General features: G+C 44.9%; 1 protein-coding gene across 4 annotated transcripts in view; it reads left to right on the top strand.

Moving 5' to 3' along the window:
• The window catches only part of TTC39B (tetratricopeptide repeat domain 39B), a 609,447-nt gene that overhangs the window by 521,242 nt on the left and 62,002 nt on the right, over positions 1–26,203 (top strand). For all 4 annotated transcript variants that reach the window (XM_078675907.1, XM_078675910.1, XM_078675908.1 and 1 more), the window contains 3 exons: positions 4,493–4,557; positions 4,692–4,797; positions 11,162–11,227. In XM_078675907.1, coding sequence (XP_078532033.1) covers positions 4,493–4,557; positions 4,692–4,797; positions 11,162–11,227 — 237 coding nt within the window. The remainder of the gene's footprint in view (positions 1–4,492; positions 4,558–4,691; positions 4,798–11,161; positions 11,228–26,203) is intronic.

The raw sequence follows: 26,203 nt of genomic DNA, 5'->3' as shown, positions 1-26,203 counted from the left end.
CCTCTTCCTTCCTGACAGTTATGGCCCCTTCTGTCACACTTAAGCTTCCATTGCGTGTGGCTGTCTAGGAGAAATACACAAAGCCCAACTGCCAACTACATCCAGTTATATTAGCAGAGACTCGCAGAGGCTGCCCCCGCGAAGGGGGGGCTCGAGAGCCGGTGCCATAACGGTCGCCGTGCCCCTCTCCTCCCCCCCCCCCCCCAGGAGCAAGCCAGTGCGCCACAATTTGGCATGCTGGCAGGCAAAGGCACGAAAGTAGCCACCCCCACCTGGACCGTCCTGGCCAATGGGGAGGGGGAGCTGGTTACAAACTAACCAGTAGGGGCCTAGCCAGCGGGCAGGCCCTCCATGGAAACAAAGGAAAGGGGGGGATATAAGGCTGCTCCCCCAGGTGAGCTCCATGTACACGGTCGGAGCAGGGGGAGCAGCGCAAGGGGACTGAGTAACAAGGCACACCGGAGGGCGGTGTGCCAGGATGGGGGCCACTCACCTTGGGATGCCTCACGGCTGGGAGAGCTGGCCAGAGGGTAAGACCACCACCTTCAGATGCCTCACGGCTGGGTGAGGCGGCTTACCGAAAAAGAGGGGTAGCGAAAACGGAGTTGGCGCTCGCAGCCCAGCCCCGCCGGATGGCAGGGCACAACCAGAACCAGAAAGGTAGCAAGTCATGGCCTAACTCCATGGACAGAAGCTACCCCCCTCCTCCACAGAGGTGGAGCCCAAAAATCCAACCTACCAAAAGAAAGAGAGACAGAGAAACCAACAAAATGCAGAAGTTATGTATATTGTAACTGTATTCCAAAATAAAAACTGCGGCCAATAAATGACCACAACAAGAAAGAAGTGTATATTGGTTATTGGATTGGCAGAAGGGGAATGCAGTATTGTGGATGTTACAAGGGTGGGAGGTGGGAGCTAGTGCGAAGGTTATGGTTGCAAGCACCAAACTGCCAAGGCAACACAATGCTAACTTTCTAAAAGCGGCATTTTCAGAATTGTAATTTAAAATCCGACTTCACCATAGGTTAGGATTTTAAAAGAGGATACCAGTGACACCAAACATGAGCTGGTTATATCTTCCCATTTGGAAATTACACTTATAAAATGTAATAAGGCAACTCAAATATTATCCTATGGGAGGGATTTTCCTTGCAGTAGTGAAAAACAAACGTAGGAGTTTTTCACTATCAGGACAAGTAAAACATAAAAAGTACATGTCCAACATTTTAAATACACGCCACCCTGCCCTTGGGGCTCTCCAAGGCTTACCTTAGGGGTGACTTAAATGTATTACAAAGGGAAGTTTGGGCCTGACAAAAGGTTTACTTTGTTTGAAATGGTAGTTTAAAACTGCACACACAGGCTCTGCAGTGGCAGGCCTGAGACATGTTTAAGGGAATACGTAAGTGGGTGGCACAATCAGCACTGCAGGCCCACTGTAGCATTTAATTTACAGGCCCTGGGCACATGTATTGCACTTTACCAGGGACTTATATATATTTATGTTTCAGGAAAAGAGCACAATCACTTTAGCTCTGGTTAGCAGTGGACACATGTGCTGAGTCCAAAGGCCAGCAAAAGAAAGTCAGAAAAAGCAAGAGGTCTGAAGGCAAAAGGGCACAGGAAAACCACGCCAAGGATGGCAGGTCTATCAATCTCTAATAACTGTTCAACATTATTTTGAAGGTGAACTGCTTTATCGGGTAGTATCAATCAACACTTCACCTGTGCAAAACTGTTTTTTAAAGTATTGTATTTTCTGTACCTTTGGGGACCTATGAAGCCTCATAAAACAATGGCACTTCAAAGTGGCTCTTCGGGCAATGTGCCTACTTATTTAATGGAAAATGTTGGTGCTTTGTTGAAGATCCTCCTATACTTAAGAAATGTCTAGGTCAGAACTTTTGTGATGGAGCTAGTGAATAATTCCATGTTATCATTTAAAGTAGCCACCAGTTACGTTTTTGTAAAGGGTCTTAGTATACAACTGCTGCACCATAAGTCTTGATCTCCATGTCTAGAGACAAATATCTTTTTTAAAAGTGAATAGGAGGTTAAGCAAATAGGATTGCTTAAAAGCACAAGCCCTTTCAGGATATATTTATCTAAGCAGCTCAGGTCTCGGCATAAAGTGTTGGAGGCTATGAAGACCTATTTCAGACAGAGGTCCTTTATAAAATCATTTGTTATTTGCAGAATTTGTTTGACAAATCTTCTGTTAATTTAGTTCAGAGTAGTCAAACGGTTCAAAAGTTTTAATAAGGGGAGTGGGTTAGAAGTGTTGCTAGAAACCAGTTTGTGCAAGGCAGTAAATGCTTTCATGTGAATTGTTTGTGCTGTCAACTTTGGAACTGAAAAATGAATGGTCACTCAATATTCCTGGCATGGCAGCTGTTCCATCATAAGTTCTCGAAACACTTGGAGGGAAACAAATGAAAAGAAAAATTGAAGAAAAGCATGGCAGGATTGCCAATGATGTCTTTTTTTAATTGAGCAGGTTGGCAACGGAGAGATGCGAAAGACCACTAGTCTTGGCGCCACCTGGTCTGGAACAACCAGGTGGGCTATCCAGAAGACCTCCGGTCTGGTTCAAGAGCAACGGAGCGTTAATTGATTCCACTCTCACCCTTTCCTAAGGCCGGAGGGTCATAACATCCATGGCCTACTGTTTTGTCCAAGGACATCAGGACATTTCAATACTTCATTGGAGCAGCATTAGCAACCATGTTGTGTGTTCCCCACCTTCTTGCATTGGCAAAAGGCAGGGAGGGATTTATAATAAAACCATAACCATCAGCAGCTTTATTCGTTTTTTCAAACATAAAATCACAAAAAAGACAATGCATAACATAGAGAATAAATATGTAAACTGCCACAAGAGCATACAGATTAATGTAAAATTCACAATTTTTTACTTTTTTAAAAATAATACCAAATATTATGATTAAAGCACGATGACAGGGAAACAAGACAGATAAAAACACTTTATCCAGTAGGTACACCCCACAGTTCATATTCAGAATAGCCCAAAGAATGAGAAAAGCAGCATTTATTAGATAATAAGAAGCATAAAGACAGGCCTAGGGCTCACTGTTTCCCTGTGCCATATCAGAGGTGGCAATGATCTGGGGTCTTCTGGCCCAGCTCCATTGGAGATATTTAGCAACAGCACAGACTATAACCTCTCTTATTTCCGTGCACTGAATTCTGAGAACCTGAAGATAGTGACCAACACCTAAATGTCTATATAATGAATTAATAATAAAACATCCTCGTCTTGTCCAAGGGTGAGTGGATGGAAATGGGGGCGGATTAATGCCCCCTCCCTCCTCACAGAGGGGCAAAAATGCCATACACCCCCCCCCCCCACATTGCCCTATTTTCCCTTACCTTGCTCAAGGCCGATGGAGGGCTTTACAAAAAACACAGGATAACACCTGTGTGATATATTTTGGTCATCTTTCTTGTTGCCTTTCATCATCCACTTTTTGAAATAAGAAGAGTACAGATAATTCACAAAAATAAACCTAGGGAGTAGTATGCACTTTCCCAATCGGGCCTGAAGGCTCTCATTCCATGTACCTGAGATATGTGAAAGGTCTTTATCAGACTGCAGTTCTGGAACAATATACTCAGTCAAACTTGTGGTGTTCTGACTCTCTATGTACCAGTTCAGTAGTTTAATACAATTTATTCCCTCACTGGAATGCACTAAGGGCCCTATTATGATGGCGGACGGACTTGCGTCCGTCCGCCACCCCTGCGTAAGAGGGACCGTCCACATGGGCAGCGGCGGTCCCTCCATGGCAATTAGGATGTGACCGCCACCCTGGCAGTCACATCCTGTATTTTTTACATTGCGGCGGGCACACAAAGGCAGGGGGGTACCATAGGTACCCCCCATGTGCACCCCCCACCCCCCCTTCACCCAGGGGGCCCGCTACGGGCTCCCGAGGTGAAGATCCACATGCTTTTCCTCGGCGGAGAATCTGCCGCGGAAAAGCATGTTTGCATAGCCATCCTAATATGTCTGGCGGTGTCTGAGAGACACCGCCACCATATTAGGCCTTTTCCACCGCGGTTGTAAGCCAACCGCGGCGGAAAAGCGGCGGACAGAAACCAGGACCCATCAGCCATCCTAATGTGGCGGTGGGTCTTTGGTGGGTCCGCAGAGGATTTTCCGCATCCTCCGGGCCGGCGGTGACTTCCGCCGGCCCAGAGGATGCGGAAAATCCTCCATCGTAATGTGCCCCTAAATGTGTGGCATGGCATTAACTGTTAAAGCTCAGGTAAGTAGTTTGCTTTTGCTTTAAACAGCCCTTGACATCAATTGCCACTGTTTTTAGTTCAATCATGTTGTATGGTTCTTACTATAGAGTTCATGAATGACCGTAAAATACAACCTATTACAGTTCTAGATTCTTATGAAAATATAAAATTATGCTTACTTGTTTTATCAAATTAAGACAATGGATTGGGTTTCTTCCAGGATGAAAATATGATCAACTTTATCAAAGGTGGGCTCAAAATCAGGACAAGTTACCAAATGTACAAGTATGTGTCTACAGCTTGTAACATATATTTTTATTCAAATACACTTTCTGGACATCGATGTTTTCATTGAATACATCGTTGCTCATTGTTTGTTTTGTCATTGACATGTTACTTTCCCTCTTTGCCTTTGAAAGGGAATGTCAGCAGATGCTGCTGTTGATGCCGGCTAACAAAAAGAATAGTGAAACATACAACCAGTTTGAAGGGGGTGTGAAACTCGGCATAGGAGCCTTCAATTTGGTAAGTTTTTCAGATGAACCCCAAGAGTGAAACAAGGAAGGATACAGATAATTGGATAAATGAACTAAGGCTTAGCATTAGTAAGCAATGAGTAACTATTGCTGACGTTCACTCTTGCTCTGTTTCCCAAGAAAAAAACTTCTGAAAAGGGGATTATGTTACTATAACAAATCCATCAGACCACCATTGCACAAGGAATATTCATTACAAAGAAACATTCAGCTTAGTCAGTAAATTGTGTAGTAGTGAGGTAATTTTTATAGTTGTTAGTTCTTTTTATGTATTGTTTACGATTGGGTAAAGCGTTATAGTTTGGATTAAGGTCATTAATTGAACAATGACTAGTAATAGGTTGGCCATTAGCGTAAGGTTTACACCTCAGTTAAAGTCATTGTAAGTTAAATGGTGATGTTTAAGGGTGCAATAATGGTTAGGTTTTGGGTAAGGACTATAAGGGCCAAAAGGCTGGGAGTCTATAAAACTCATCTAATTCCTGAAATGAAAGTACTCTACTATTCTGGATAACCTAAGAAACCGAACATTTTCCAATGGATATCCAGTCCTTCCAGTATCTAATCTATTTACTTTATTTATATTGTTATAACATAAAAGGGATTTAAAAAATGTCTGTATCTGAAAAACAATTCATAGTAAGTGTTTCTACTAAAAGTCATGAGTGGCTAATGGTTGGAGACGTCGTACAAATTTCTGTCATGCCAATTTCTTTTCAGGGAAAGGGATGTTAACATAGGTGTTCTAGTTTTTGCCAAATATTATATCTAATTTCATTGTTATTTGACATGGATTTTCAAATCTTTTTTAAACCATAGATAAAATTATACTGAATTCAGGAAAATGTACTCCTGTATTGTATTTTGATTTTCTACGTTTATCCCATGAAATTCTTTCCCTCTCCCATACAATAAGAATTTGGATAGTAGGCAATCTGTTGTTCTAAAAATCCTTAAATACATAGGCGACATTGATAAAGAAAAGTTAATAATTGGAAAAATCATAATTTTAATTGTGTCCAATCAACCCCACCAAGACAGAAAATAAAGGAGCCCATTTCTGTGTCAAAGCATACCTTTACATTTACTTTCAGCTAAATTATATATTTTTGTATGTTATTGATAGAGCTAGAGTGCCATTTTCCTAAACATTTTATTTTAACACTATTCCATATCAATCCAAATTCATTAGACTGATCTTGGAAAAAACATTTTAGAACCTCTGACTTATCAATGTCAGAAACCAGAAACCTTAAAAGAAACTCCTCTAACTCTCTGGAAAGTCTAGTAATTCATAATGCATTTTAGATGCATGCAATAAAATATCATCTGCATGCACAGAAAATGTTACTTCATTCCAAGGAAGCCTGGATTGATCTCAGGTTTCCTGTTTTAACGTTGTACAATTCAGCCACAATACTGATATATTTCTTTCTCTCGCTTTACACCAAATGGTAAAGTATGAAATGTTTAATCAAATTGAGCCAAAAGACTTTCTGAAAACAAATACAAAGTTAAGTGAAGGGAAGCCAAATACTCTTATTTTTTTATGTTTATATCACCGGCTTCCCCTTACTTAACAAAGTGACGATTTTAGCTGAGGCTCAACACCCCAATAAAGTCAGTTACATATATTAGCAAAACAAAGGATCTGTGATATTTAACAGAATTGTACTCCAACACAAGCGAGGTGAACAGCCTTGCTTCAGAGACACGCCATGTAGACCTAACACCTCTGGCCATTTCAAACTTATTACCTACCCCTTGGGGTGATGGGAGAAGCAGCAGTTCAGAATGCTGATTGTCACAAACTTGTTGAGTGCTGTGAAAGTGTTCGAAGCGGAAGTGTTTAAAAATGAGCAGTTCCCCCTCCAAGCACTTTTGCAGAAGTTCTGCGGGTGTTCTTGATTTGCTCATCTCCACAGCTAAACACAGGGCAACATTTCTGCTGCAGGAGGGGTTGGAGGAAAGAATCTTGGAGCATAAACTAAGAAGATGAGCAGGAGACAAAAGTCACATGAAGAGCAAGTTAACCTCCACTAAAACGTTTTCCAGATGTTGTGTGTATATTATTATTATCATTATACTATAAAGAGCCAGCAAAAGAAATCAGTGAACTAATCTTGTTTACATGAAGTGAATTCTTTTCTAAAATTGATGAATCACTAAGAAAAGCGTGGGTGTCCAATATTTTATGTGAAGAAGGGTATTGAATAGTGCCTAATTTGAGCTGGTGGTTGCCGATGGTGCCCACTGGCACACATTGTTGGTGATCAGAACTTATTTTTCTACATCAGACATTTAGCAAGAGTGGGGAAAACACATTAAGTGGCAAGACAGAGGAAGGGAAATGAAGAGAAAACAGTCACAAAGGGAGAAAGCAGGAACCTGCAAGAGTCAGATAAAGGGGTGCAGAGTGTATGTTAGAGTCATGAGGTGGATTCAAGTCTCCCCTGCCGTGGCATTCAGCGTGCCAAGAAAAATATTTCCTGTTGTGGGCATCTGAGCAGAGCTTTGGGCACTGACACTTATTCTTTTAAATGTAAGCTCTGGTATTGAGAGTGTTTGTTGGAGGGTACGCGCATATAATTAGAGGAGCAACAATTGTGGTCCTTCAACAATTATAGTAGCTACAAAAAAATCGCAGTTTTCTGGCTCCTTTTTCTCCAACCCAGCTCTGTGCCCACAGTCATAACATTTTTGAAAGGATTTATTTTGGAAATGAAACGGACTTCTGCAGCTTGTTCATCACGATAGACAATCGGCTCTTCATAGGCGTACCACAGTCTTAAGCTAGTACAGCAGCAACTTCCAAGGGAGCAACACTCAATCAGTCAATCAATCAAAGCATTTATATAGCGCGCTACTCACCCGGAGGGTCTCAAGGCGCTTGGGGAGGGGGGGTCCACTACTGCTCGAACAGCCAGGTCTTGAGCTGCTTCCTGAAGGCGAGGTGGTCTTGAGTTCGGCGGAGGTGGGTCGGGAGGGAGTTCCACGTCTTGGTGGCTAGGTAGGAGAAGGACCTTCCTCCTGTGGTGGCTCTTCGGATGCGGGGGACGGCGGCGAGAGCGTGGTTGGTCGAACGGAGCTGGCGTGTGGGGGTGTAGAAGTTGAGGCGGTTGTTGAGGTATCCTGGGCCTTGGTTGTGTAAGGCTTTGTGTGCGTGGGTGAGGAGTCGAAACGTGATTCTCTTGTTGACCGGGAGCCAGTGCAGGTCTCTCAGGTGTCCGGAGATGTGGCTGTGTCGGGGGATGTCGAGGATGAGTCTTGCTGAGGCGTTCTGGATCCGCTGGAGTCTCTTCTGGAGTTTGGCAGTGGTTCCGGCGTAGAGGGAGTTGCCGTAGTCCAGTCGGCTGGTGACGAGGGCCTGGGTGACCGTCTTCCTGGTCTCGGTGGGGATCCACCGGAAGATCTTACGTAGCGTGCGCAGGATGTTGAAGCACGATGAGGAGACGGCGTTGACTTGTCTGGTCATGGAGAGGGAGGAGTCCAGGATGAAGCCCAGGTTGCGTGCGTGGTCTGTTGGTATGGGTGTGCTACCCAGGGCGGGGGGCCACCAGGAGTCGTCCCAGGCGGAGGGTGATGAGCCCAGGATCAGGACTTCCGTCTTGTCTGAATTCAGTTTCAGGCGGCTGTTCATCATCCACTTGGCTACGTCTGTCATCCCTTCGTGTAGGTTGGCTCTGGCGGTGGTGGGGTCATTGGTGAGGGAGAGGATCAGCTGGGTGTCGTCGGCGTAAGAGATGATGTTGAGGTTGTGTTGACGTGCGATGGCCGCGAGGGGGCTCATGTAGACATTGAAGAGGGTGGGGCTGAGCGATGATCCTTGTGGTACTCCGCAGATGACTTCGGTGGCCTCTGATCTGAACGGGGGGAGGCGGACTCTCTGTGTCCTTCCGGCGAGGAAGGAGGTGATCCATTCTAGAGCCTTCTCTTGGATTCCAACGTTGCTGAGGCGCTGCCCTAGGGTGCGGTGGCAGACAGTGTCGAATGCTGCGGAGAGGTCCAGGAGGATGAGGGCCGCAGTCTCCCCGTTGTCGAGCAGGGCTCGGATGTCATCGGTGGCTGCGATGAGGGCGGTCTCGGTGCTGTGGTTGGCCCGGAAGCCAGACTGCGAGAGGTCGAGGGATCCGTTAGTCTCGAGGAAGGCGGCCAGCTGCTTGTTGACGGTCTTCTCGATGAATTTGGCCGGAAACTGGAGGAGCGAGATGGGGCGGTAGTTTTTGAGGTCGGTGGGGTCCGCTGATGGTTTCTTCAGTAGAGCGCTGAGTTCGGCGTGCTTCCAGCTCTCCGGGAAGGTAGCAGTTTCGAAGGAGGTGTTGATGATGTCCCGCAGGTGGGGTGGGATGACGGCGTCGGCCTTGTTGAAGACGTGGTGGGGGCAGGGGTCGGTTGGAGATCCGGAGTGGATGGAGTTCATCGTGCGTTGGGTTTCTTCGGTGTTGATCGGGGTCCAGGCGCGGAGGGTGGTGGTGGGGGGTGGCGGAGCGGTCGTGGGGTGCGTTGGCTGTGTGCTGAAGCTGTTGTGTATGTCTGCGATCTTGTTGTGGAAGTATGAGGCGAGGGAGTTGCAGAGGTCTTGCGATGGGGTGATGTCATTGTTTCCAGCGCTGGGGTTGGAGAGCTCTTTGACGATGTTGAAGAGTTCCTTGCTGTTGTGTGCGTTGTTGTCCAGACGTTCCTTGAATGCGGTTTTCTTGGTGGCGTGGATCAGGTGGTGGTGTTTTCGAGTGGCGGTCTTGAGGGTGGTCATGTTGTGTGGTGTTGGGTCTCTAAGCCAGGTTCTCTCGAGGGCTCGGCAGATCTTCTTGGAGCTCTTGAGTTCGTCTGTGAACCATGGTGCTTTCTTACTGCCGGGTCTGCTGGGCGGGGTCCTCAGAGGGGCGAGGTCATCGGCGCAGCGGCTGATCCACTTCGTGAGGTTGTTGGCGGCCTGGTTGGGGTCCGCTGAGCTGGCGGGGGGGTCCTGGCTCAGGGATGCGGCGATCTGGTCGGCTGTGATCTTGTTCCAGCTTCTGCATGCAACCTGTTGCTGGTGGTGGTGGATCGTGTTCTTTCTGAAGCTGAAGTGGACGCAGCTGTGGTCCGTCCAGTGGAGTCCGGTGGCGTGGCTGAAGGCGATGTCCTTGCTGGAGGAGAAGATGAGGTCGAGTGTGTGTCCGGCGTAGTGGGTGGGGGTGGTCACTAGCTGCTTGAGACCGAGGTTGGCGAGGTTGTCCAGCAGGGTGGTGGTGTTGCGGTCGTTGTTGTTCTCCAGGTGGAAGTTGAGGTCCCCGAGGAGGATGTAGTCAGCGGAGGGGAGGGCGTGCGGGCTGATGAAGTCGGCGATATCTTCGCTGAATTGTGTGCGTGGTCCCGGAGGTCTGTAGATGAGGGTGCCTCTGAGGGTGGTCTTGGGGTCGGTTTTGATCTGGAAGTGCAGGTGTTCGGCGGCTTTGAGGGGGTCGTCGGTGTAGGTCGTGATGCGGATGGTGTTTCTGTGGACGATGGCGATGCCTCCTCCGGTCTGATTGCCGCGGTCCCTCAGACCAGAGTTGGACGGCGTGTCTGTGGACGGAGCGGGTGTTGAGCAGGATACACTTGAGGTGGTTGCTGCTGGTTCTCGGCTTGTTGGGTGCGGGTGCAGTGCAGGTCCGGATGCAGGAGAACTTGCAGGAGTGGCAGCTGAAGGGCCCGTGGGTGCGTCTCGGGGTGGCACGGTAGCATCCAGGGTTCCGGCCGGTGTTGAGTGCGTTCAGTTCGGTGGCGGTGTAGGTCCGGCGGATGGGCTGGTGTCTGCCGGGGCCAGGGGTCCGGGCGCTGGGCGCGGTCCAGGCGCGGACGGGCGCAGACGGGCTTACCTTTGGCGCGCCTTCGGCGCACAATCGGCGCGCCCGCTGCGCGTGCCCGCTGCGCGAGCGCGCGGTCGCCATTTATGGCGAAGTGGGAGGGAGGGAGGATCAGCTGGGAGGCGGGAGCAGGGAGGGCACAGAAGGCAAAGGGGGCGTGGCCGCAAGCACGGCGGCGGGAAGCGGGGAGCGGGGCGGGGGGGGACAGGGGGCACAGAGAGGGAAACGGCACAGCCAAGAAACAGAACAAAATGGGAACAGTACAGTAAGAGGCAAAATGAACAAACAATGAATAAACAATGCAGCAAAAGAAATCACAGCACGCAACTACAGCGGGGGGCGGGGTCGTCGGGGCGGGCTCAGCGAGGCTGAGGGCAGTGGCTGAGGGCAGTAGCGGGGATGGATGGTGATGGTGATGGTGATGGAATATACAAATTAAATGCACCCCTGCTTGTGTTTTCTCTGTATCATACAGTGTGCAAATCGCAATTGCTTATAGTACGTTGTTTACTTTGTTTCTTGCAGATGCTGTCCCTTCTCCCAGGGCGAGTTCTTAGACTTCTAGAATTCATAGGATTTTCGGGAAACCGGGTAAAGTTTCCTTACAAGGCCTTACTTTCCAAATGTATATTCCATCAGGATGTGGGAATATAAAATGCATGCTTTCAGAACCTTGAATTATGAAATATTTTATTTTTTAAGTGATTTAGGAATTGCTGTGTTGGCCGTAATACTATATGTTCAGTAAGGACAGAACAGAAGCAAACTATAGAAGGCATCATAGAATTCTCATAGATGTAAATTTATATAAACAGTTTTCTACGTGACAAATTTACACATGAGCTGTATGAGAAAACCGTAAGATATAAATGAATACCTGAGTCATACATGGCTTTAAAATCAATACTAACAAGCAAGAACAGAATGAAAAATGAGAGCTTATAAAATGACAGAAGTAATAAGCAGTTGTGGCCGGCATGACTCCACGGTAGGGGTGCGGGGTGGTCGTGCGGGGAGGGGGGTTAATTTAATAACATTTTTAAAAACGTACATTCGCCTCCGGTCTTGCATCGTGTCTACTGCTCTCTCTGTGCTCACAGGAAGCAAAAGCAGACAGCCTCCCTCTCCTCCCCCAAGCCAATCACAACGCTGCAATGGCAGTGTTATGGTTGGCTAGGACGCCGTCCCTACAGGCGTTTTATCCATGTAGCCTACATGGAGAAAACGGGAGAGTGCTCCTGACTGGTTTGGTCAGCCCTGGGGCCGACCAAACAGTCAGCGCCCATATCATTGGGCTAGCCACTCCTCCTCAACTCACCCACCAGCCCGCCCCCAACCAAACCCTACTGCTGCTTTCTCGCAGTGCAAGAAGTAGAAACGTAAAATGGTAGTTATGCCATTTTATGTTTCTGCTTCTCGCACTGCGCCCCTGGTAATAAGTAAAACATGGAAACAGCATTCACCACGATGCCTGAACCAAGACTTACCTTTACAATTACTCCTTTACAACGACAATGCCTTTACAGAAGTCTTTACAACAACTTATATATATATATATATATATATTCACTGAAAAAACCATAGGTTATAGACCATATATAGTTAGGAATTAGCATTTAAAAAACCTTATTTTACTCACACAAAACCATTGAAATTCCATATATAGTTAGTTGCACTAACTATATATCGCGCACCCGCAATCCACTGCTGATCATGTCACATATTACATCATTCATGACATGGTCAGTGACATCACTGATGACATCTCAAATGACATCACTGATGACATCACTGATGACAACATCCAGTGACTGTATGTTTCTGTAAAGTTAAAATATGTCTTACATATTGAAGAATGAGTGGATGTATAAGTGTCTGGATGAAGGATTTAGTAGGTGCGTGACTGACTGTATGAGTGAGTGATTAAATGTGTCTCACTGAATGCATGGGTTAGTGACTAAACTGTCTTAATTTGTGCATCATTATGTCTGTTGTGATGTAAACTGCTGCATGTGTTGATCATTAGCTATACGAGAGGCTATATGTGTTATTAATTGGTTGCCCAAGTATTTCTATGGGAGATTGAGTTTGTGTGGGGGTGGCTGGAAGGTGTGTGACTCTGTGCATAGATGTGTGAGCAGTTTATTCACTAGGTGTATGAGTTCAAGAGTGCATGTGGAAACAGCTACATGGGCAGTTGACTGTGTGCATGAGTGTATTGATGAGTGGATGGATATCTCAATGCTACATGTCATAGTAAGTACATATGTAAAACACAGTACATGTGAGAGTTGGCATATATAAATAACTGTGCATGAGAGCCACGGAATGAGTGAGTGGTTGTATCGATCATTGTGAACTTGTATCAGGGATTGTATAAGAGAGTAAATATGTGTTAGTATATGTTTCAATAAGTAAGGTGTGTTTAACTGTATAGTTGAAGAAATGGAGGTGAGATTGTTTCTTTGCATGACTGACTGGGTGTGTGAGTAACTCCATGGATGAGTGGCAGTGTGTGAGTGTCTGTATACACTGAGTGTATCTAAGGTTATATTAGAGTCTGAAGAGGTTTATCGTATTAGCACAAGAATGATGTCAAATGAGATGTCATCAGTGATGTCATCAGTGATGTCATTTGAGATGTCATCAGTGATGTCATCAGTGATGTCACTGACCATGTCATGAATGATGTAATATGTGACATGATCAGCAGTGGATTGCGGGTGCGCGATATATAGTTAGTGCAACTAACTATATATGGAATTTCAATGGTTTTGTGTGAGTAAAATAAGGTTTTTTAAATGCTAATTCCTAACTATATATGGTCTATAACCTATGGTTTTTTCAGTGAATTTCAATGGTTTTTTAATAGCAAATATCATAAGCTGTCGAATGTCAAGTACGTGGTAAGTAAAAACATTTTCGTGTTTATGCACACTGATCTGCTTTGAATGCTGCCCCCCACCCCTCATTTCTATTAGGAGTACTCTCTCTTTGCAGATAGTGAAGGGTAGTTAACGCAGGCCTTTGCCCCCGTTGTAATCCGTCGTGCCTGCTTCTCTCTCCATTTGATTGATTGTTCTCTTTGGTTCATTCTCTATTTACAAACAAGCACAGAGTCGCAATACTCTGTTTAGTCTTTGCAGATAGCGAAAAATCGTGTAAAAAAACAAAAGGAATCGAGCAAAATCAGTAGGCCACTAATGGGATCTCTTTTTGACCTCCCTAAAATAGAAACATTAGGAACAACCTGTTGATAATACCAATGTGTGTGTACATAAGCGGCGTTCATTTGTGTTCACAGTACCCCTTCTTGATTGTTTGAATCGAGCATTGAATTGTTCGAAGTTGGTTCTCTTAAGAATCTTCTCTGCCTGCAAACGAGGAAGAATAGGAATATTCTCTCTCCCTTTGCAGACAGTGAAGGCTAGGTAACGCAAACCTTTAACACGTCGTGCCTATTTCGTTCCTCAATGATTGATTGTTTCCCCAAACATTGACTGTTTGGGAATTGGTTCTTTTTGGAGGTATTCCCTGTTTGCAAATATACGTAGGAAAATCTTTGCAAATAGTGAAAGGGTACGTAATGCGGACCTTTCTCCCCCGTTGTAATCTGTCATGCCTATCTACTCCCCACTGATTGATGCACCTGTTTCACCCGGACCATTTACTAGAGATACGTCATCTGGCCCGACCAGAGAGCACCCCTAGTGAAAAGGACATATGCAATAATAACAAAGTGATCACTGTATCCTGTTAACAGAAACTTTAGCATGAAACAACCTGGAAAGAAAAGAATAGGAAAACGAAAATCAGTAGGCCACTGATGAACATGAACTTTTATTAAACAACGAACAAAGAAACGATAACATAACGTAATGATAAAACCTATTAATGTCCTAGAAACAAGAAAACGTTAGAAATATGCCAGTGGTGAGAGACCAGAAAAACAGTAAGAGAAACCAAATCACCCCTCGCTGTCCCACCGCCTGCCACGCCAAAAAAATCGATAGACTAGGGAAAATGCAAGTCAGTAGAACATCCGCCCCCACTCTGGAAACTTCCAAGGTGGGGCAGGGTTGCGGCTACGCCCAGCCGGGAGCAGCCCATATAAGGCGGGTCCTGCTGCCACGCCTCGGCCAGGAGATCCTAACGTAGGGTGTAGCCGGAGGAGAGGCTGAGGCCAGCGGGACCCGGCCAGGGGATTGCCTTTACAACGCTGAAGAGTTGCAGGGGGGGGAATGTCTCCTCGACCCTCCCCTCTCTCTCCCAGTCCGGCCGCGGTGGCCCTTGAGAGTTGCAGGTAGTCCCGCCACATGCTCTTCCGGTCCGGCCACCAACGGTCGGGGGGCCGAGGCCGACGGGATCCGGCTGCAGCCGATAAACCAAGAAACCCGTTCATGGGGCCAGAGCCAGGTGCGTCCGGCCGACATCCACCGGAAGCCCGGCCCGAAGACGGACGGGACACTTCTTCTCTCTTGAATAATGGCTGCGACAACACTGGGGGGGGATGTCTTGCACATGCCTCCGACCCCCCCCCCCCTCGTCCTCATCGCCTGGTCCGGCCATAACAAATCTCAAGCGAGACGCCGTGGGGTTCACTGGGAGGGAGAGACGATGCGAACAGGCCTCTCCCGCCTCCCCAGTGGAGGCTTCCCACCTGCACCCTCAGCGCTCCAAGCGCCCGGAAAAGGGTTCTTCCACTGTGGCGATGCTGCAACGTCTCGCCCGGCAGGGTGGAGCCCGTCCGCTCATTTGACCCCGCGATCGCCAGTAGCTACCGAACTCTCAAAATGGCGGTCGACCTGGCAAGAGCGGGCCCAGCATAAAGAAATGGCCCGGTCACTGGTTGACTCCACCACCGTAGTCCTCCACGACCTTGAAGATTCTACAGGAGCCGCGGGAGTCTCCGACCCCCGCAGACACCCCCGATGGGGAATGACTGCCATGATCGCCCGTGGAGTGACGAAACTGTATCCGCGGGACGTCGGCGCTCCCATGCTGGCGCCAGCCTCACTTTGAATTACTAGAATCCTGCAGACCTCAGTTCCGGTGAAAGCACAGTGTGACCCGGTAGGAAAAATTGTTGCACCCCCTCCCCTTTTTGACTGATAGTTCAAACCACCGATCCTTTCCTTTGCCCTTTTAACGGAACTTTGGACTGCCTCCCCCTCTTTTACATTTTCTAGAGAAAACAAAACATTAACCACTACATTAGCATAGCAGTTGACACCAGAACTGTTTTCAAATTGAAAACCAACAACATCTTCAACAGAATCCTTTTTGTTTCTGCTGTGACCCTGCTACAGCACAGGCATTGTCCCCAGCAGTAATTCTGCAATGCCGGTAAGAATAGCTGTGGTGCCTACTGGACTCACTCACCCCCGCGGTGCCCCACGCCGTTATTTGCTGGGCGGCAACTTACTAGACATCACTTTCGTGCCATCTAGATTTCAGCGCGTTCTGCTGCCTTGGAACTATTCGCACAACAGACTGCTACTGACGACCCACCCCCAGGCAACATCTTCTGAATTTTCATAATTTGAAAGAACTAGTAACATGTCCTCATCAGGAATTCAAAAGAAATTGCCACGGTCTCTTCGTTGTTTAAATGTTTTTACTGTTTTTGTTTTGTTGTATATATTTATATGTTATTAAAGTTTTATATTCCTACTACTTTGTTGGAGTGCTATATATTTTTAATGTGACACATAATTGTAAAAACTTTGATGTACAAAGAGTCATTCCTGGAATCTTCCGCTTCAGGCTCGGTCCCCTCCCCAATCACAATACAGGATGGTTTTCAGATAGTAGGAACACGTGTGGTGTGACGGATCTCATCGGGTGTGGGCCTTGATCTACTATAACTCCTTTGAAGAGGGGTGATTCTTTACAGCTGGAGCCATAAACTACATCTGCAGGGCTAGCTGATAGCCTGGACAATCGGACACAGAGGAAGAGGAGTGTCAGAGGGTGCGGTAGTGAATAGGGCGAAAGGGAGGTGTCGGGCGGGCACAGAGTGTGATTCTCAGGGAAGAGCAGCGCAGATGGGGGGAGGTTTATTGCCCATGCATAAGACAGAGAGCGGGGGTGACCAGTGCCTGGGGAAGATGCTTGCGAGGGTGGGGAGCCATGCTACGAATCGACAGCGTGCAGAGAGTGGGTCTGGTCAAGGCATCTAAAATGGCTGCCGTGCACGACAAAAGTGTGGCATTTCAAAAAAGGCAAGATGGCGCAAACAATGTTTTTCAACACTTCCTCATTTCCTTCGAATCGAACGTTAACAGACGTTGGTGCATATTACCAAAGTTAAGCGATATTTATCGCTAACGATGCTTACCAACGAATTTTTTACCGCTAAGCATCGTCAGAAATTATCGAAGATAAACCTTGCTATTATCAAGGTTTATCGCAAATGCGATAAAAAACGGCCGCAATGCATGAATATCGCTAAAAAGTCAGCGATATTCATGCATTACCGAGCTAATGCTCTTAGCCATGTTATCCACCTCCCATTGGATAACATGGCTAAGAACTGCTCAGGGCAGGTGTTACTTTTTGGAGATATTCGCGCTTAGCGCGAATATCTCCAAAAGTTGGTAATAGGAGATAGATATCTTGCATGTTGTAATGCAAATTATTGTGGTATTTATTTATTTATTTATTTATTTATAGAGTTTTGTATAGCGCGAACAAGACCCGTGGGTATCAGAGCGCTTCACAAGAAGGATAAATTACATACATTACGGTGGCAATTCAAACATAGGTATACATGAATATAAAGGTCTAAACCAATAAGCTGTAAAGGGGTTATAAGTAGGAGTTCATCAGCCTATACAATTAGTGTAAGGAGGTGAGTGAGGTAGTGTTGTATAGCAAAAACAGTGCAAATATCGTGGGATAAGGGGGATTATAAGATAAACATGAGTAAAAGGTTTGAGGCGATAGGCTGTAGGGGGGATTATAAGTAAGAGTTCTTCAGCCTATCTCATTAGTATGGGGAGGGGAGTGAGGTAGGGTTGTATAGCATAACATTGCAAATCTCATGTGTAGATAGCGTTAAGTCATAGAAAGTATTTCCACATATCCGGGATCCTAGGCACCAAAGCAAAGTGAGGTAGAGGGTATATCGTATTGACTGAAAGATATGGGTTTTGAGTCCCCATGATTTTAGGTAGTAGTGACATGCGTGGCCAATGTATAAGCACAAAATCAGTCTATTAACAGATAATTGATGTTCAAGAAGGTCCAGTCAAGGCCGTCTCTTTTTGATGAAGATATTCTCAACGGTAATCAGTACTCATTCTTAAGAGAGGTATTTGCTCATCATGTGGTTCTTCAATTCGCGTTTAAATAATATCAAGTTTTTAATCTTCCTGATGTTAGGGGGTAGTGAATTCCAGACTCTGGGGGCGGCTCCTGAGAATGCTCGGTTGTAGGTCTTTTTCTTACGGAAGAAGGCTGGCCTCAGTAGCAGTTCTTTAACGCTTCTCGTTGGTCTGTTGCTTCCCGATAGCTTAATTTTCTTGGCAAGGTATCTCGGCGTGTTGGAGTGAACTGCTCTGTGGGTGATACAAGCAATCTTCATTTGAATTCTGGCTTCATAGGGTAGCCAGTTTAGTGTCTTCAGGTGAGGGGTTATGCGGTCGAATTTCCTCGATCCCGTGATCAGTCTTGCCGCTGCATTGAGACAGGCTTTTAGCGGTGCTATGGATGTTTTGGGTAGACCCGCTAACGTAGTGCAACCGTATTCAATCCTTGAAATAACTAGGGATTGTACAACCAGCTTTAAGTCGGTCTTTGAGATGTACGGTTTCAGTTTTCTTAGATAGTTCAGATGGAAGCGGGCACCTTTGGCCATTGAGTTTATGTGATCTTTCATGTCAAGGTTCTCATCCAAGGTAATTCCAAGTGATTTAGCTGACTTAACTAGGGTAGGGGTGCAGTTCAGTGCTGTCACCAGTTTCGTCAGTTCCTTAACCTCGGGACGGTTCTTTGTCGATGAAATTAGCAGGAATTCTGTTTTATGGGCATTTAGTTTCAAATGGTTCGTGGATAACCATTGTAGGGCTCTCTTTAGTGTCTTGTTCATTAGGTCAATGTCAGCACGGGAGGCGATCTTTACGTATATCTGCGTGTCATCTGCGTACATGTGATAGGGTATCTGTGAGCTCCGAAGGATCTCCGTGAGAGGTTCAACATATAGGTTGAATAGATCTGGGGATAACGTTGAACCTTGTGGGACCCCGACGGCAGTAGGACAAGGCGATGAGGTCTTTTGATTGACCAGGAAACGTTGAGTCCTGTTCTGCAAGAAGGATCTAAACCAATTCAGCACCATACCCGACAGGCCCATCCTTTCTTGTAGCCTGTTCATCAGCATTTCATGATTTACTGTGTCAAATGCAGATGACAGGTCTAGGAGAATCAGTAGGCATGCTTGATTTCTATCAAGGGCTAATAGGGCGTCGTCCACGATATGAAGGATCGCAGTTTCAGTACTGTGCCCAGCTCTGAATCCAGATTGGCAGTCATCTAGTAGTGAGAACTTAGCGATGTGTTGGCTCATTTGACCTTGTACGCATTTCTCAATGATTTTGGCTAATAAAGGTATGTTGGTCACTGGTCGGTAGTTGTTCGGGTCATTTGCATCTGCTGTAGGTTTTTTGATGATGGGCACAACCTGCCCTGTTTTTAGGCAGTCGGGCAGAGTCCCTTGGGTCAGTGAGGCATTTATTATCTCAGTCCACATCGGAACTAGGGTATGGCTAATTGTTCCTACGCACTTTGCCGGTAGAGGGTCTTGATAGTGGTTGTTCGGTCTGATTTCCATTAGCGTTTTGGTGATCTTATCTTGGTCATAAAGTTCGAATGTGTCCCACTTTGCCTTATTTTTTGTTTGTGAACTCTCTTTTGGCTCCTTGGTCTTTTTTGTAGGTGAGGTAAGGGTCGCGATATTCATTGCAGCAGTTGCGAGTTCCTCTTCAAGCAGTTTGGTTTTCTCCGTGAAGAATGTAGAGAATTCCTCACAACTTAAGGGAGTTTTTGGATTCTCGTGAACTGTTTTAGCTAGCTTATTCGACTGTTGTTTTAAGATCTCAAAGAGTTTCCGAGGTCTGTTCGAGGCATTGTCAAGTTCGGCTTTTATAAAATCTTTTTTGGTTTTTAGTATCTTCTTGTTATATTGGCTTCTGGTATTCCTGAGGGTTATCAGCTCGGGAGAGGAGGGATGTTGTCTCCATTTCCTTTCGACCATTCTCAGTTTGCGCCTGTCCTCATTTAATGACTCACTGAACCAAGGATTTTTAGGTTTCTCGGATACTCTTCTCAGTGTCTGTGGCATGGTGTCATTGACGATATTTCCTATTGAGGTTAAGTAGTGCTCAGTTAACTCACTGACATTCAGACTGTTGTTGGGTGGCTTCAGGGTTTTCTCACACCTTTCCACCAATAGTTCCATGTTAGCCTCTTTTGTGTCTCGGACCAGTTTTTTGGCCTTGCGGGGTTGTATGGTCTTGCCCTTTTTCATTGTGGTTATCGCAAAGGTTATGGCGTGATGGTCGGACCAGTCACACGGGTCAATAGATAGAATTGAAGTCTCTTTATTCCTTGAGATAATCCAGTCTAGGGTCCCTCCTTGTGAGTGAGTGGGAAGTGAGCAAGCTTGTGTAAGGTTTAGCTCGATGAGGAAGTCTTTAAGTGAGTTAACTAGTTTGTCCTTGCCGTCCTCCCAGTGGAGGTTAAAGTCACCAAGGAATATGTTGTGGGCATCAGGGTTAGAGTTGGTTGTTATGATCTCCATGAGTTGCTCTGAGAACTTTGCGTTATCTCCAGGAGGGTGGTAGAACGCATGTATGTTGCATCTTTGGTTGTTTGCTGATCTTATATTAAGACCCAGGTATTCACAAGACTCTAGGGGGTCAGATTGGAATTGGCTGACCTCGATCTCAGACCTGTGGATGCACGCTATCCCTCCTCCCACTTTCTTAGGTCTGTCGAGTCTGACAATGTTATATTGCGGAGGAACTAGGAGATCTAACTTAGGTGAAGATGATTCCCTGAGCCAAGTTTCAGTAAGCAAGGCCAGGTCGATTTGTTTGTTAATGATGAGAGCAGCTATGTCGGATGCATGTTTCGTTGCCGAACGATAGTTTAATAACAGGCATTTCAGGGGTTCGTGTGAGTTCGGGCCGCTGCCAAGTTCAGATTCAGATGATGTTCTCTGGACGTGTTGTAGGTTGTTGTGGATAGCTTTCCTGTCGTTCTTTCTGGGCAATCTATTGGAGTCAATGGGTACTAATTTGATGCTCTCCTCTCTTCCATGGACCGGTTGTTCATAGGATCTGAGTAAGGCCAAGGCTTCTGCATTTGGTAAAGGATCGGTTCTGTTTGGTCTGTTGAGCCTGAGTACAACATTCTGGATATGTGAGACTTTAGTGTGGGTCCCTACCGTCATCTCCCATATTTTTTCAATTGTCTGTGAGAGTTTCGACGAGACTTGTACCAGGTTACCTACTATTTTCTGGAGCTCCTTAACTTCATTCTGGGTTCGTGGAGTTACCTTTATTGCAGTAGCCCTGCTTCTCTGTGTTCTACTTTTTGGTTTTCTCCATGATTGGTTTGTTCTCCTTACCACGGATCTTTCTATTTTGTCCTTTATTATGTTGGCCTTATTGGCTCTATTACCGGTGTGCTCCTTATTTCCTAGGTTGAGTGGTGTGGGGGTTGAATATATGGGTAAGGAACTGTGGTATTCAAGACTCACATTCCCAGGTTGTTGAGGAAAGGCGTGGATATCTTCACCGGGGATTTCCCTTGGAGCTGCGGTAGTTTCTTCAGGCGTGAGGGCGTTTTGAGCCGGTAACATCGGCTCTTCGCTTAGGGCCAGATTCTTCCCTCCGTTTCCAGTGTTAGTGGGCCTCATGACCCCTTCTATCATAATCTCTGGTAATGCACTTTCAAATCCAGTAGCATCTCTGGGATTGGAGGTTAGACTGTCCAGGTCGCCCGATTCGTTTGAGTTACTGGTGATAAGGTCAAGGGGTCGGGAGTGACAACTGGTGGGGTCAAGTGTTGTTGGTGTCTTGTGCCCTCAATGGATTCCTTCAAGATTTTGAAAGTTGTCTTAAATTTCTCAAGTTCTCTGTTGGCTCCTTGTATCAGCACTATTCCCGTTTTATATAGGGTAATGTGAAGTTCAGTATTGCTTCTTATAGTTAGTGAGGACGTTATTTTAGTGCCATGTGGTATGTTTTTTGTCGCTTTCGTGAGTAGCGTTTTGGTCAAGGCATTACGCCATATAGCAGTTTTGTCGGTGTAGAATATCAGATCATTCATCATAGCGCCCTTAACTCTATCAAAGTAGGGGTCAACGAATAGGGTGTCCGGATTTCCTCTTAAGGTGTTATGTTTGAATTTTTTTGCAGCATTTTTAGATAGTGTAGGTGGGTATTCAATACTCCTTGCATTGGGTCTGGTCAGGCTTCGGTAATTTCCATCCATGTCGCCTATCGTTATGAGTCTTCCGCCTTCTTTGTCTATCTGTTCTGAGTGGATCCTTGCTAAGTATACTTCTTGTATTGTATATGGAACTCATACCATAATCTCTCAGGAAAGCAGAAACTGATCCTTTTGGGACCGCCTGAAAAGGCCTAGGGGGTGAAGGGTACTCTACTTTGCCCCCTTTTCACGTTCCGAACTATTTTATTTTACTCTCTTCTGTAATTACACAAAATAGCAGCGATAAGATGCATCGGAGACACACAGTGAGAGAAAGGAGGCCGGAGATGAAGAAGAGATGTCAAATACACATTGGAGATAATATAGTGGCAGAAGGGAAGTAAATATGAGTAAACTTACCATGTAACATAAAAATGTTGCACTCTATACTATAAGTCTCATTTTATACTACAATCACTTCGCTACAACCTCATAAATTAAAAATAAAAATGAATAATTTCTCAAACAATTTTTGATTTCTAAATATAAATTTATTCTTCAGAATTTTCTAAATTTGAAAGAACTAGTAACATGTCCTCATCAGCAATTTCCTCATGAAAAGTCTGCAATGATGATTCTTGTAACTCTATGGTCTCCAAACATTCGATAAATTCGCCATCAACAGATTGATCAAAAAAATCATTCAAGTCATCTCCTCCTTGTGACAATATTTCATTATTGGTGCTGTCAATTTCAATCAATGTAGTGGAATCATTCAAGTCATCTCCTCCTTGTGACAATATTTCATTATTGGTGCTGTCAATTTCAATCAATGTAGTGGAATCATTCAAGTCATCTCCTCGTGACAATATTTCATTATTGGTGCTCTCAATTTCAATCAATGTAGTGGAATCATTCAAGTCATCTCCTCCTTGTGACAGTATTTCATTATTGGTGCTGTCCATTTCAATCAATCTAATGGAATCATACAAGTCATCTCCTCCTTGTGACAATATTTCATTATTGGTGCTCTCAATTTCAATCAATGTAGTGGAATCATTCAAGTCATCTCCTCCTTGTGACAATATTTCATTATTGGTGCTGTCCATTTCAATCAATCTAATGGAATCATACAAGTCATCTCCTCCTTGTGACAATATTTCATTATTGGTGCTCTCAATTTCAATCAATGTAGTGGACAATTCAAAAGAAATTGCCACGGTCTCTTCATTGTGAGCCATTTTATTTTGAAATTGCTTGCTGTAAATTGCAGAAAAAAATAATAACTTTCATTTATCGTTTTTAGTAATACATAATATAAAACTAACTTTATCAAGTATTTAGTATAACAGAAGGACTGCAAATAAATAACAGAAAACATTTTTCAAATTATCTTCAAGTGTACAACATAGTTCCCCTTACAAAGAAATTGCCACGGTCTCTTCATTGTGAGCCATTTTATTTTGAAATTGCTTGCTGTAAATTGCAGAAAAAAATAATCACTTTCATTTATCGTTTTTAGTAATACATAATATAAAACTAACTTTATCAAGTATTTAGTATAACAGAAGGACTGCAAATAAATAACAGAAAACATTTTTCAAATTATCTTCAAGTGTACAACATAGTTCCCCTTACAAATTAACAACTCACCTTTTTAAAAGTAGGAGAAGTGTTAGTACTGTGTAAATCAAACACCAGAAATTCACCACCAAAAATTCCTCACAAATGTACCTCAGACAGTAGTATCACAAAATGGCTGTGGTTTCCTCTCATTTGACATATATACATAACCAATTAACTTTCATCACACACAAATACAAAACCAAAGTAACATTTTAATTGGTTCTAAATTTCAACACTTTCAAATGTGTTTTCCCCATGCAATTTTCCATAGGACATTTACATAAGTCTACAGCCTGAATGGCTGAACGGAATTACACCAAACTTGGCAAAATGGTACATCAAACCTAAGAGGTCAGGAAGGATCTACTATGCCCCCTTATGGTCATTTCCCCCTTCGCTTTGGCCTCCTCTTGTCTCTCGATCCTACCGAGAGACAAGATGGCGGCCGCTACGGACTGTTTGGAATGTTGACAGACGCCGGAGAACCAATCAGCTTCGCAAAGCTCTGTAACGCGAAAAGTACGCGAAGCGGAGCGCTGTTACAGATATATATCTTTTTTTGAACGTTAATTTCTCAAAATCCACTGGAGCACATATATTGAGACCTAGCAAAGGCACATCGGGCTACCAGTCCCTAATATTTTGCCAAGTTTCGTGCAAATCCATTCAGCCGTTCGATTATTGACATTTAGATATGTCTACAGCCTGAATGGCTGAACGGAATTACACCAAACTTGGCAAAATGGTACATCAAACCTAAGAGGTCAGGGAGGATCTACTATGCCCCCTTATGGTCATTTGCCCCTTCGCTTTCGCCTCCTCTTGTCTCTCGATCCTACAGAGAGACAAGATGGCGGCCGCTACGGACTGTTTGGAATGTTGACAGACGCCGGAGAACCAATCAGCTTCGCTTCACAAAGCTCCATTGCGCGAAAAGTACGCGAACTGGAGCGCTGCCCGGTCCGCTGTTACAGATATATATCTTTTTTTAAACGTTAATTTCTCAAAATCCACTGGAGCACATATATTGAGACCTACAAAAGGCACATCGGGCTACCAGTCCCTACAATTTTGCCAAGTTTCGTGCAAATCCATTCAGCCGTTCGGGCTAAAAGTGAGGCCAACCGCCCTATGGAAAACTCAATGTTAAAAACACGTTTTGGGACCCCCCTTTTTTCTCGACCCCCCCCTGGACGAACCCCCCCCCAATTTTCAGGGGCTGCTCAGAAACAAAATGTGCCATTTTCCTGAAAATTTCAGCCAAATCCGTCCACAAACGCCAAAGTTATTAGACATAGAATTTTCAAAAATCCCATAGAGAAAAAATCCTAACTATATATACCTACTGGCGACCGCCAGTAGGTAATATATATATATATATATATATATATATATATATATATATATATATACATATATATATATATATATATATATATATATATATATAAGTTCAGAACCGGGGTAGGTTACTGGGATCTGGTTCCCGTAGTCAGGTGGCGTGTAAATCTCGGCACCCCCGCCGCCGAGAAATTTCAATTTCATCCAAGTTTTGCAGATTAAGCACCACACGCACTCAGAAGACGTACAGCTAGTTGCGTTTATTTTCCAAAATTTTGCGTTATTTTGGAAAATAAACGCAACTAGCTGTACGTCTTCTGAGTGCGTGTGGTGCTTAATCTGCAAAACTTGGATGAAATATATATATATATATATATATATATATATATATATATATATATTTATGGTATTTGAACATATACATACAGTGCAGAGGGATATCGCCATATGGGTAACCATCCTGTGCAGTACAAGGTAAGTGGTACATGGTAAATATCTCGGATGGTACCCCTTTGTTGGTTATACAATGGTGGTAGGGTGAGGATAGCATAGGAGGAGAGGAAAGTGTGAATAAGTATAGAGAGAAGGATATTACAGAAGCAAATCCGATAGTATCAGCAAGCATAACGGATGTAGCATGTAGTTCATTGGACCATAGTTCGTTCAGTCATTAAGGTTTTATGGTGGATCATATGGAGTCAAGCTCTTGTCCAATGTTTCCCATAGGTTCCTTGAGGAGGCTTTCCAGGGTGAGTGTCTTAGTGCCTGGGAGTCGGCTCCTCTTAGATAGGTGATCCAGCTGAGCCATCCCCTGTATGATGCTTTAGAGGTGTCCTTCCAGTTCGTAAGTACTAACTTGACTGCAGCAATTAGAAGTAGGTCCATTAGCTCTCTTTCCCTCTCTGTGGGGAGGTCAGTTCGGATGAATGCCGTGGTGAGCGAGGCAAAGACTCTTATTATTTTACAGTTGAGCACCTTGTTTATGAAGTCAAATACTTTTCCCTAAAACACCCATTAGTATCGGGCACAGAAAGATGAGGTGTTCTTGGTTTCCCTTGGCTGCGTTGCAGTTCCAGCATGTAGGGCTGTCTCTGAGGCCTAGTTTGTGCAGGCGTTCTGGGGTCCAGAATGTTTTGTGTAGCAGCCACAGTTTGGTCTGTG

The sequence above is a fragment of the Lissotriton helveticus genome, chromosome 2_1, assembly GCF_964261635.1.
Source record: "Lissotriton helveticus chromosome 2_1, aLisHel1.1, whole genome shotgun sequence".
Lineage (NCBI taxonomy): Eukaryota > Metazoa > Chordata > Amphibia > Caudata > Salamandridae > Lissotriton > Lissotriton helveticus.
This window is presented reverse-complemented; position numbering and strand designations above follow the sequence as displayed.